At 46.1% G+C, this 13,472-nt stretch overlaps 1 protein-coding gene across 2 annotated transcripts in view; it reads left to right on the top strand.

Annotated features, from left to right (window-relative positions):
- The window catches only part of hid1a (HID1 domain containing a), a 118,329-nt gene that overhangs the window by 40,402 nt on the left and 64,455 nt on the right, over positions 1-13,472 (top strand). For both annotated transcript variants that reach the window (XM_080209234.1, XM_080209233.1), the window contains exon 4: positions 10,990-11,106. In XM_080209234.1, coding sequence (XP_080065360.1) covers positions 10,990-11,106 — 117 coding nt within the window. The remainder of the gene's footprint in view (positions 1-10,989; positions 11,107-13,472) is intronic.

The following is a 13,472-nucleotide window of genomic DNA, read 5'->3' as shown; positions in this document are numbered from 1 at the left end:
CTGGGATCTCTGCTGTTTGTAGTATATATAAACCTGGAGGAAAATACGAGTGGTCTGATTGTAAGTTTGTGGATGACAAGAAGATTGGTAGAGTTTACTGATAGCGCCGGATTGTGTTTCTGAAATTGAAGGCGAGAATGGCTGAGGATAATAAGCAGCAGATTTCCAAGAAGGGCGGCAAGAAAGCCCTGAAGAAACTGACAGCTAAGAGCGGCAAGAAGAAGAGGAAGCGAAGCAGGAAGGAGAGTTACAGCATCTACATCTACAAAGTGATGAAGCAGGTTCACCCCGACACCGGCATCTTCTCCAAGGCCATGAGCATCATGAACTCGTTCGTCAGCGACATCGCTGAGGCTTCCCGCCTGACCCATTACAACAAGCGCAGCACCATCAGCTCCCGGGAGATCCAGACCGCCGTGAACTGGCCAAGCACGCCGTGTCGGAGGGAACAAAGGCCGTGACCAAGTACACCAGCTCCAAGCAAAACTACACAATGCACTGAAAAATACTGATAGTGCCAGGGATTGTCAGAGGATACAACAGGATATAGATAGATTGGAGACTTGGGCACAGAAATGACAGATGGAGTTTAATCCGGAGAAATGGCAGGTGATGCATTTTGGAGGATCAAATTTAAGTGTGATTTGTGTTGCAAATGACAAACCCTTAGGAACACTAACATTACCAAGAGCTCTGGGCATGCAGGTCCACAATTCCCTGAAAGTGGCAACACAGGTAGTCAAGGTGATTAAGAAGGCATATGGCATGCTTATCTTCGTCACCTGGGGCATAAGAATTGGCAAATCACGTTGCAGCTATACAAAACCTTGGTTAGGCTGCATTTGGAGTATTGCGTGCAGTTCTGGCCACCACACTACCAGAAGGATGTGGAAGCTTTGGAGAGAGTGGTTCACCAGGATGTTGCCTGGTCTCGAGGGCTATGAGGAGAGGTTGAATAAACTAGGATAGTTTTCACTGGAAAGAAGGAGGCTGAGGGGAGACCTGATGGAGGTCAACAAAATTGTGAGAGGCGTAGACAGGGTGGATAGTCAGAGGCTTTTTCCCAGAGTGGAAGTGCCAATTACAAGGAAGCACAGGTAAAGGTGAGAGGGCGAATGCTTAAGGGAGATGTGTGGGGGGAGTTTTTCATGCAGAGTGGTGGGTGCCTGGAACTTGCTGTCAGCAGAGATAAGACCATAAGACATAGGAGCAGAATCAGGCCACTCGGCCCATCGAGTCTTCTCCTCCATTCAATCATGGCTGATATTTTTCTGAGCCTCATTTTACTGCCTTTTCCCCATAACCCTTTATTAATCAAAAACCTAACTATCTCGATCTTAAAGACACTCAATGACCTGGCCTCCACAGCCTTCTGCAGCAAAGATTTTCCACAGATTCACCGCTCTCTGGTTGAAGAAATTGCTCCTCATCTCTGTTTTAAAGGATTGTCCCTTTAGCCTGAGGTTGTCCCCTCTGGTTCTAGTTTTTCCTACTAGTGGAAACATCCTCTCTACTTCCAGTCTATCCAGGCGTCGTAGTATTCTGTAAGTTTCAATAAGATCCCCCCCTCATCCTTCTAAACTCCAATGAGTACAGACCCAGAGTCCTCAACCATTCCTCATACAACAAGCTCTTCATTCCAGGGATCATTCTTGTGAATCTCCTCTGGATCCTTTCCAAGACCAGCACATCCTTCCTTAGATATGGGGTCCAAAATGGCTCACCATACTCTGAATGGGTCTGACCATTAATACAGCCTCAGAAATACATCCTTGCTCTTGTATTCTAGCCCTCTAGACATGAATGCTAACATTGCATTTGCCTTCCTAACTGCCGACTGAACCTGCACGTTAACCTTAAGAGAATCTTGAACAATGATTCCCAAGTCCCTTTGTATTTCTGATTTCCTAAGCATTTCCGCATTTAGAAAATAGTCAATGCCTCCATTCCTCCTTCCAAAGTGTATAACCTCATACTTTTCCACATTGTATTCCATCAGTCACTTCTTTGCCTACTCGGGCGGCACAGTAGCACAGTGGCTAGCACTGCTGCTTCACAGCTTCAGGGTCCTGGGTTCGATTCTCAGCTGGGGTTACTGTCTGTGTGGAGTTTGCACATTCTCCTCATGTCTGCGTGGGTTTCCTCCGGGTACTCTGGTTTCCTCCCACAGTCCAAAGGTGTGTGGGTTAGGTTGATTGGCCGTGCTAAGAAATTGCCCCTTAGTGTCTAGGGATGCGTAGGTTAGAGGGATTAGTGGCTATAATATATAGGGATATGGGGGTAGGGCCTGGGTGGGATTGTGTTCGGTGCAGACTCGATGGGCCGAAGGGCCTCTTTCTGCACTGTAGGGTTCTATGACTTTATGATTCTCCTAACCTGTCCAAATCCTTCTACAGCCCCGCTTCTTCCTCAATACTACCTGTCACTCTACATATCTTTGTATCATCTGCAAACTTAGCAACAGTGCCTTCAGTTCCTTCCTCCAAATCGTTAATGTATAGTGTGAAAAGTTATGGTCCCAACACTGACCCCTGAGGCACACCACTAACCATCGGCTGCCATCCTGAGAAAGACCCCTTTATCCCCACTCTCTGCTTTCTACCAGTCAGCCAACCCTCTATTCACGCCAGGATCTTACCCTTAGAACCATGGGCTCTTAACTTAGTTAACAGTCTCTTATGCGGCACCTTGTCAGAGGCCTATTGGAAATCTAAATAAATCACGTCCACTGGTTCTCCTTTATCTAACTTCCTTCTTACCACCTCAAAGAACTCTAACAAATTTGTCAGACCCGACCTCCCCTTGACGAAGCCGTGCTAACACAGTCCTCTTTTATCATGCACTTCCAAGTACTCCACGATCTCATCTTTAGATGGTGGAAGCAGGCACGTTAGCAACATTTAAGAGGCATCCGGAGGGGTACATGAAAAGGGAGGGAATAGAGGGATCCGAACTGAATAAGGACAGAAGGTTTTTTTTAGTTTACTTAAGGCATGATGATTGGCACAGGCTTGGAGGATAAAAGGGCCTGTTCCTGTGCAGTATTTTTCTTTGTTCTTTAATTGTTCCCACTGTTCCTTTGATCACCCTTCTGTCGTAAGTACTTTGGATTTCCTTTTGTGTTTGCCAACAATCTATTCTAGGACAGTCTGTTTGCTCCTCATTTCCATTTCCACTTCTTTGTACCTTTTATATTCAGCCTGCCTTCCTTGACATTGCCAAGCTGAAGTCTGTTTCATCCTCTCTCTCTCTCTCTCTCTCTCTAAACCTCGTCATCCAGAGAACTGGAGCTTTGACTGTCCTCTCTTTCCTTCTAATATCACCTCATGCAGCTTGGTGTCAGGATTAGTTCAATTAGTTCTCCTGTCACAGCACATTGGGGTGTTTCACCATGTAAAAGGTGCTATATAAATGTAAAAAAGCAATGTATCCTTACTACGGACAGGGTTTCGGTCCTCTTGCTCTTTTATATCATGTGAAAAGCCTGTGTCCAGAGCCAATGAAGGCAGGAAAGTCTGTGTTAGTGCTTGGCAGACATTTAGCTTTGCATTTCAATTTACGTATTGCCTTGACTATCTATCAGTGTGATGGCAAGGTTATTAACAGTAAAAAGTCTGACAACACCAGGTTTAAGTCCAACCAATTTATTTGATAGTAAACTCACAAGCTTTCAGGGTTTGTCCCTTCGTCAGGTCAGGTCAGGTTCACCTGACAAAGGGATAAACCCCGAAAGCTTGTGAGTTTACTATCAAATAAATTGGTTGGACTTAAACCTGGTGTTGTCAGACTCTTTACTGTGTTTACCCCAGTCCAATGCCGACATCTCCACGAGTGGTCCTGTTAAATATCATCAAGAAGATGGTGAAACTTTGCATTAGCTTCGTGCTGGAGATTTACCTGTGCATAGTGACTTCAAACTATTTGCTCATGTGTAGTTTGCCTAAGGTTGAATCAGCACCAGTGAGAGCTGACTTGACTACCAACGTGTGCAAATGAGAAGATAGCAGAGAACCGCCCACAAGGTGCATGCACACAGCTCCTGAAAGTCTCACTACCTGTTACACAGTGTTCCTGCAGCCAGCGATATAGATAAGCCTTATCAGTCAGAGTGGAATAATATTTCCCGAACAGATAGCCCATGATATAGCCTCCAATTCAGTGTGGGCAGAAAGCCATTTCGAGTTGTTCATTAACCAAGGGAAAGCGCAACTCACAAGAAGCACACATCCTGACACAGCTGGACTGTGTCTGGCCTCGTACACTGCGGCCCTGTTGCCTTCGGCTCCATGCTGAGTGCAACACGGATCTTGGGAGGAAAAATCAAGGCCGCTGATTTCCTGCCTTTAATCCCCCTCTGCTCCAATTGGCACAGCTGGTGCCTCATGTGGACCAGCTGCAGATGGGCTCCTGGCATTTAACCGAGGCTCTGCCTCATCATTCTGAACTGGTCAGGCAGCATGTGTGGAGAGAGAAATACTTCAGCTCAGTGACCCTTCATCAGAAAGCTAATGTGGTCTCTCCACAGATCCGGCCTGACCCGCTGAGTATTTCCAGTATTCCCTGCTTTTATTTTAGATTTCTGGCCTCTTTTGTGTTTGTAGGTGAAACTTTTATAGCTTCTTTTGTGAGCATGTCTAAGTATCCTGACACCAGACTGCTACGTGATTATTCTGGGGGTACATATGGAATGGGAGCAGAAGGGTGGGGCAGTGGATGTTGTCTACGTGGATTTCAGTAAGGCCTTTGACAAGGTCCTTCATGTCAGACTGGTGCAGAAGGTGAAGTCACACTGGATCAGAGGTGAGCTGGCAAGGTGGATACAAAACTGGCTCAGTCATAGAAGACAGAGGGTAGCAGTGGAAGGGTATGTTTTTGAATGGAGGGCTGTGACAAGTGGTGTTCCTCAGGGATCAGTGCAAGGACTTTTGCTGTTTGTAGTATATATAAATGATTTGGAGGAAAATGTAACTGGCTTGATTAGTAAGTTTACTGATGACACAAAGGTGGGTGGATTTGCAGATAGTGATAAGGACCATCAGATGATACAGCAGGATATAGATCAGTTGGAGACTTGGGCGGAGAGATGGCAGATGGAGTTTAATCTGGACAAATGTGAGATAATGCATTTTGGAAGGTCTAATAAAGATAGGAAATATACAGTAAATGGCAGAACCCTTAAGAGTATTGATAGGCCAAGGGATCTGAGTGTACAGGTACACAGGTCACTGAAAGTGGTAATGTAGGTGGAGAAGGTAGTCAAGAAGGCATACAGCATGCTTACCTTCATCGACCGGGGCATTGAGTTTAAAAATTGACAAGTCATGTTGCAGCTTTATAGAACCTTAGTTAGGCTGCACTTGGAATATAGTGTTCAATTCTGTTCGCCACACTACCAGTAGGATGTGGAGGCTTTGGAGAGGGTACAGAAAAGATTTCCCAGGATGTTGCCTGGTATGGAGGGCATTAGCTATGAGGAGAGTTGGAGAAACTTGGTTTGTTCTCACTGGAACGATGGAGGTTGAGGGGTGACCTGATAGAAGTCTACAAGATTATGAGAGGCACGGACAGAGTGGATGGTGAAGAGTTTTTTTTTCCCTGAGTGGAAGAGTCAGTTACTAGGGGGCACAGGTTTAAGGTGCGAGAGACAAGATTTAAAGATCTACGAGGCAGATGTTTTAAACAGAGAGTAATGGGTACCTGGAATTCGCTGCAGGGGGAAGTAGTGGAAGCGGATACGGTAGTGGGTTTTAAGGGGCGTCTTGACAAATACATGAATAGGATGGGAATAGAGGGATATGGTCCCCGGAAGGGTAGGGGGTTTTAGTTCAGTCGGGCAGCATGGTCGGTGCAGGCTTGGAGGGCTGAAGGGCCTGTAATTTTCTTTGTTCTTTGTGGCTATTTGGCCCCTTAAGCCTGCCCAACTATTCTATAAGATTATAGCTGATCTGTTTGTGTTGAGTGCAACATTCCTGTCTAACCGCAAAAACTTTTGATTCCCTTGCCTAACAAGGATCTATCTCCCTCTGTCTGAAAATATTCAGTGACCCCACCCCCTTCCACCACCACCTGAGGCTGAGTTCGAAAGTCTCCCATCTCTGTTCTGAAAGGGCGATCCCTAATTTTAATCATGCCTATTATCTCTGGACTCACCCACAAGTGAAAACATCCTTTCCCTGTCCACCTTGTCAATACTGTTCAGGATCTTCTAGACTTCAATCAAGTCTAAACTCCAGTGGAAACAAACCCAACCTTTCCAATCTGTCCTCATAAGACAGCCTGCTCAATCCAGTAAACCTCCTCTGAATCATCACCAACACATTTACATCCCTCCTTAAACAAGGAGACCAAAACTGCATGCAATGTTCTGAATGGAATCTCACCAATTCCCTGGATGTTAATTTTCAGTTAAATAAAAGATAGCATCCCATAGCCTTCTTAATTACTTGCTACACTTCTATACCTAACTTATTGTGAATCATGCACTAGCACCTAGATCCTTCCGCACCTCGGAATTCTGCACTCATTTCCCATTTAAGTAATGCTATTTTGTTCTTCCTGCCAATGTGACCAACTATACATTTTCCCACATCATGCTCCATCTGCCTGATTATCATTCGCTCACTCACTCCCTATCTATATCCATCTACAAACACCTTATGTCTTCCTCACAACATATTTTCCTCCTCATCTTTGTGTCATTTGCAGATTTAGCAGTGTGTCCGTGGGGGGAGCCTCAGACAATCTCACTGTACTTGGGAGGATCCTCAGATGGAGTCTCACTGTGTTCAGGGGAAATTCAATATCATCTAAGTCAGTAAGTTAAAGAGATGTGTGTATTGTCTCCTGACAGTACAGTAAGTGAGATGTTGCAAGCCCAGGCAAGTCATGGGGGTTACAGATAGTGCGACATGAACCCATGATCCCGGTACTCAACATGAGTATGGTCCCTGGAAGTGTAGAGGGACCTCCATGACTTGCCTGGGTTTGCAAAATCTCACTTACTGTCCTGTCTGGAGACAATACACATCTCTTTAACCGATGCCTAATGCTATCTCCACTCACATTGTCTGCATCTTTAAGACTTGAATAGCAGGTTAGCTGTGAAGACTTGCATTCTAATCAGTATTCTGTAAACTGTATGTGCCTTTATATGCCCTTCTTTGATCAGAGTCTTCCACACACCTGACGAAGGAACACTGTTTCTGAAACTTTGTGGGTTTACTATCAAATAAATTGGTTGGACTTTAACTGGTGTTGTGAGACTTCTTACTGCATCAGACAAAGACCCATTTATGCATACTCTCAGTCTTACCAGCCAATCTTCAATCCAGGCTGATGTTGTCCATTACAATCATAAGCTTTTACTCAATAACCCTTGATATGGCATCTCAGCGAATAGTTTCTAAAAATCTTAGTACAGTACGTTTACATTTCCCCGTATAACATAGAACATAGAACATTACAGCGCAGAACAGGCTCTTCGGCCCACGATGTTGCGCCGACCAGTTAAAAAACCATGACCCTCTAACCTAAACCAATCCCTTTCCATCCATAAACTTATCCACGGATCTCTTAAACGCCCCCAAACTAGGCGCATTTACAACTGCAGCAGGCAGGGCATTCCAATCCCTCACCACCCTCTGGGTGTATGCCACTCCGTAAAGAACCCTAGTGAATTAACACCTCAGATTCAAGTTAGCCCTAGGTAGCAGCGACCACAGTACAACTGAATTTTACATCCAGTTTGAAAGGGAGAAGAGTGGGTCCGAATATTTTAAACTTAACAATGTGAGCATGAACGCTCAGCTTGGTGAAGTGAGCTGGGACATGATGCTAGAGGATAGATCAGTAGTGCAGCAGTGGCAGACATTTAAGGGGATATTTTCTTCAGTATGGATTCTAAAGTGAAAACAAAAGTTAATTATCCTCTTAAATACAAAAACATTTCAGTACCAAGTGTAATATACCTGCTGGCTGTTGGTTCCACAATGGGCTGCTCCAAGAAACTATCTCAGAAACATTTTATGAATTCTTCATCCAGCTTACTACTGCCAATCTGATTTTACAGGTTAAAATCACCCGTGATTATTTCCACAAGCACTGATTATTTCTTCTTGGATACGGTGCCCTACACCGTGGTCACAGTTGTAGAGCCTGTAGACAACTCCTACTAATGACTACTTTTCTGTACTGTTCCTCATTTTCATCCAAACTGATTCCATATCCATGGGCGGCACAGTGTCACAGTAGTTAGTATTGCTGCCTTACAGCGCCAGAGATCTGGGTTTGATTCCTGGCTTGGGTTATTGTCTGTGTGGAGTTTGCACATTCTCCCTGTGTCTGCATGGGTTTCCTCTGGGTGCTCCAGTTTCCTCCCACAGTCCAAAGATGTGCAGTTTAGGTGGATTGGCCATGTCAAATTGCCCCTTAATGTCAGGGGGACTAGCTAGGGTAAATGCATGGGGTTATGGGGATAGAGCCTGGGAAGGATTGTGGTCGGTGCAAACTCAATGGGCCGAATGGTCTCCTCCTGCACTGTAGGGATTCTATGATTCTGTGTCCTGATCTCCAGATCCAGGGTCATCTCTATTGCACCGATGTCATTCTTAATTAACAGTGTTATACAAAGAACAAAAAACAGGCCGGGAAACAGGCCCTTTGGCCCAACGAGCCCGCGCCACCATTTTAACATTACCAGTCCCCCCTCCACCCATGACCCTTATCTATTGTTTATGGCATTTCACATTGAGGGAAACTAATTTAGGAACAATTTATTACTTCCAATCAGCCTAATAGCACATCTTTGGGGTGTGGGAGGAAACCGGAGCGCCCGGAGAAAACCCACGCAAGCACGGGGAGAATGCGCAAACTCCCACAGACACCGGCCCAAATCCATGTGTCTGCACAGCAATCAGTGATATCCTCCACTTTTATTGAACTTCCTAACCTCCTTAAGTGTCATTTATCCCTCAATACTCAGGATTGAATCCTGGTTCTCCTGCAGTCAGGTCTCCATATTGGCTATCAGATCATATTTATTTACTTCAGTGTGTGCTATTAGTTTGTTTACTCGTTATAAATGTTGCACATTTAGATACAGAGCCTTTAGTTTACTCTTTCTATCAGTGTCTAATTTTGATTCTTTGTGCATTTTTAATTTTTCCTCTCTGTCCCTTCCTGTCATTCTCTGACTCTTATTTCCCGTATTACTATGATCCTGTCTTCCCTTGTCTCTATTCTTTGATAACCACATTTTGCCACATTTGATCCCTCGCCCAATTATTTAGTTTAAAGCCCTCTCTCCTTTCCTCGTTATGCAGTTCACGGGAACACTGGTCCCAGCACGGTTCAGGTGTAGATGGTCCCAGTGGTACAGTTCCCACTTTCCCAGTACTGATGCCAGCATCCCATGAACCAAAGCCTAATTCTCCCACACCAGTTTTTGACCAACATGTTCACTTCTCTAATTTTATGTACCCACTGTCAGTTTGCATTTAGCTCAGGTAATAAGCCAGTGATTATAACCTTACAGAGTGTGATTTCCAACTTAATGCCTAGCTCATCACACTGTCAATACAGAATCTCTCTCTTAGTTGTACCTAAGTCTGTGGTACCAGGAGTTGGTTAGCTCAGTTGGCTGGATAGTTGGTTGATGGAGAGAGATGCCAACTTCGTGGGTTCAATTTCCATTCTGGCTGAGGTTATTCATAAAGGCCCCACCTTCTCAAACTTGCCCTTCACCTGAACCTCAGGTTAAATCACCACCTGTCAACCCTACCCCTGAAAGGGGAGAGTAGCCAATGGTCATCATGGACCAGAACCAGAATCCCCCCACTGCAAGTTCCTCTCCAGCCCAGGGCAGATGTCCTGAACCCTGGCACTAGGCAGGCAACACTGCCGCCTAGATTCTCGCTCCTTGCTGCAGAGAACAGTGTCAATCCCATTCACTATACTTCACCATTACATTCCTGTGTGCTCCCCCCCCCCCCGTTTGAATGGTTTCCTGTACCATGGTGCCGTGGTCAGTCAGCTCATCCACCCTGCATCACCCACTCTCATCCAAACAAGCTGAGAGAACGTCAAACCTGTTGGACAATGGCCAAGGCTGACACTTCTTCAGTCCTGCTTTTGGACGACTTCCTCGCGCACAGGCACAGCCCTCTGTCCCTGACCACTGACCAAATCAGAAGACCCTGTTCTAGATGTGACTACCTCCAGGAACAAAGTAGGTAACTCTGTCTCCCTCCCTGATGTGTCGCAGTGTCCTCAGCTCATCCTTCAACTCAGGGATTCTGAGCGGATGTTCCTCAAGTTGCAGACCCTGTTGACGTTGCCAGTGAAAGAGGCTGCTACAGAGTCTTCACTGAAACCAGTTAGAGTGCATTTGGTTCCTCTTGACGTGGTGCTTGATGCACCTACCTTTATAGAGTGTCTTGCACATTATCACCACGTCGCACCGTAGAGTTTATGGCTGACTCATTGTCATTTACTGAAACCTAGGGAGGAATTGCAGGAACCCAGAGCAGTGCGTTGATTGGTTTTTGAAAGTTTGAACTTTGAACCACACATGTAGTGTTCAGCGGGAGTCAGCGGCTGGGAACCTGAGGTTTCTCTGTGTTCCCACACAGCGATACTCACATCAATGGTAGCATCCTGAATGGTGTCTTGACAAGACCTGGTATTTCTGTGCAGGTGGTGAATTAGATCAGAGAACTCGTTTGTCAGAAAGAAGAGTGAAAAAGGGGATGAATTTCACATTCTGAGGTTATCCCAGACTGTTTCTATCCAGTGACATCTTGCTATTGGTAAATGTGACAGCCAGTCAGCTGTGTTTTTACTCAGTGGTCATTGACGAGATGGAAAGCCATTGTCATTACTCATCATTGGTTAGAGTGTGATGTTGGGAAATATCTGTGGCTCCCAGCCTCTGTCTCTGATGGGGGTGGGAAGATTAGTAATGGATGTTTTTCTCCTCTTTCTGGTGTTCAGGCTGATGAAGGAGATGATGAGACAGCCCGGCCTCTTGCTGAATCCCTCTTACTGGCCATCGCTGACCTGCTCTTCTGTCCCGACTTCACGGTGCAGAGTCACAGGAAGACTGGACCGGTATGTCTCTCCCTGCAACTTCCTGCCACTGAATGTAGTTTGTGTGTTTGTCAAGGTGACGAATGCTGGGGAACAGTCATTCTTTACTCTAGGCTCATATTGTCAGTATCGACAGCACCACAGGGACAGGTAGACTGCAGGTTAGAAACAGAGTAAATCTCCCTCTAGAGCCCCATCAAGGACCTGAAGGAGCCATCAAGGGCCAGAACAGTCCTGTGGCCCGTGTACTAATTAATTCCACCAGTACTGTACCCCAGTGTTAAACAGTGACAGACCCGTCCCCACCAGTACTGTACCCCAGTGTTATACAGTGACAGACCAGTCCCCACCAGTACTGTACCCCAGTGTTATACAGTGACAGACCTGTCCCCACCAGTACTGTACCCTAGTGTTATACAGTGACAGACCCGTCCCAGCCAGTACTGTACCCCAGTGTTATACAGTGACAGACCCGTCCCCACCAGTACTGTACCCCAGTGTTATACAGTGACAGACCCGTCCCCACCGGTACTGTACCCCAGTGTTATACAGTGACAGACCCGTCCCCACCAGTACTGTACCCCAGTGTTATACAGTGACAGACCCGTCCCCACCAGTACTGTACCCCAGTGTTATACAGTGACAGACCCGTCCCCACCAGTACTGTACCGCAGTGTTATACAGTGACAGATCCGTCCCCACCAGTACTGTACCCCAGTGTTATACAGTGACAGACCCGTCCCCACCAGTACTGTACCCCAGTGTTATACAGTGACAGACCTGTACCCACCAGTACTGTACCTCAGTGTTATACAGTGACAGACCGGTCCCCACCAGTACTGTACCCCAGTGTTATACAGTGACAGACCTGTACCCCAGTGTTATACAGTGACAGACCTGTACCCACCAGTACTGTACCCCAGTGTTATACAGTGACAGACTTGTACCCACCAGTACTGTACCCCAGTCTTACACAGCGACATACCCATACCACCAGTTCTGTACCCTAGTGTTATACAGTGACAGACCCGTCCCAGCCAGTACTGTACCCCACTGTTACACAGTGACTAACTTGTACCCACCAGTGCTGTACCCCAGTGTTATACAGTGATAGACCTGTACCACCAGTACTGTACCCCAGTGTTATACAGTGACAGACCTGTCCCCACCAGTACTGTACCCTAGTGTTATACAGTGACAGACCTGTCCCAGCCAGTACTGTACCGCAGTGTTATACGGTGACAAACCCCTCCCCACCAGTGCTGTACCCCAGTGTTAGTTAGTGTTAGGCCTCCTGGTTGTTCCTCTGTCTGGGTTAGTGAAGCCGAGTGGGGGACTATCACTGTTGTTGAGAGCAGCTAATTCAGCACAGAGCCATGAAGTTTTTTCATTCATCTGTGGGACATGGGCGTCGCTGGCTGACCAGCATTTATTGCCCATCCCTAGTTGCCAAGGACAGTTGACAGTCCACCACATTGCTGTGGCTCTGGACTCACAAGTAGGCCAGACCAGGTCAGGACTGCAGATTTCCTTCCCTAAAGGACATTAGTGAACCAGATGGGTTTTTCTGACAATTGACAATGTTTTTATGGTCATCAGTTGATTCGTACTTCCAGATTTCTTTTGAATTCAAATCTCACCATCTGCCATGGCAGGATTCGAACCCGAGTCCCCAGAACATTAGCTGATTTGTTGATTAATAGTCTAGCCATAATACCACTAGGCCACTGCCTCCCCCTCAAAGTACTCTGGATCATGCTGTTCCAAATGGCTTTATTTGTGCAGTGGATTATTCACTGACCAGCTGGAACTCTGGGGGGCTTCTGGTCAAATATTTTGCATAAGAGATGATAAGTTGGTGATGCTGTGTATGTGCAGAGTGAGTGGAATGGAAAATGCCAATGTTTTGGTTACTATGCAAATGTGCACTAAGTGCAGGCAATTGCAATGCAAATTGTTGCTGAATGTCGGTCCTCGATAGAGATGCAAAGTGTTTTCTGCAGCAGTTTCCTCTGTGTTGAGTTTGAGTACAGCTCTGCGTATCTCTTTACTGAGTATGCTGCTCAGTACAGCCTCTGTGGCTCTCCAGTACCTGAATTCTATACAAAGCCACACACCCGGCTCCTGCTATTGCTCGAAACTCTTACTCTGGCCTTGGCTGCTAGACTGTGGATTTACTCAGATGTTGTTCTGAAGGGCTAACTCTGGTTGGATGTGTTGTGGAAGGTTTACATAGAACACTACAGCACAAACAGGCCCTTCGACCCACAAGTTGCGCCGATCATATCCCTACCTACCAGGCCTATCTATAACACTCAATCCCATTAAATCCCATGTACTCATCCAGAAGTCTCTTAAAAGACCCCAGCGAGTTCGCCTCTACCACC

This window comes from Carcharhinus amblyrhynchos, chromosome 21, assembly GCF_965287045.1.
Source record: "Carcharhinus amblyrhynchos chromosome 21, sCarAmb.v2.hapA, whole genome shotgun sequence".
NCBI lineage: Eukaryota > Metazoa > Chordata > Chondrichthyes > Carcharhiniformes > Carcharhinidae > Carcharhinus > Carcharhinus amblyrhynchos.
Note: the sequence above shows the minus strand (reverse complement) of the source record. Positions and strands in the feature narration are given on the sequence as shown.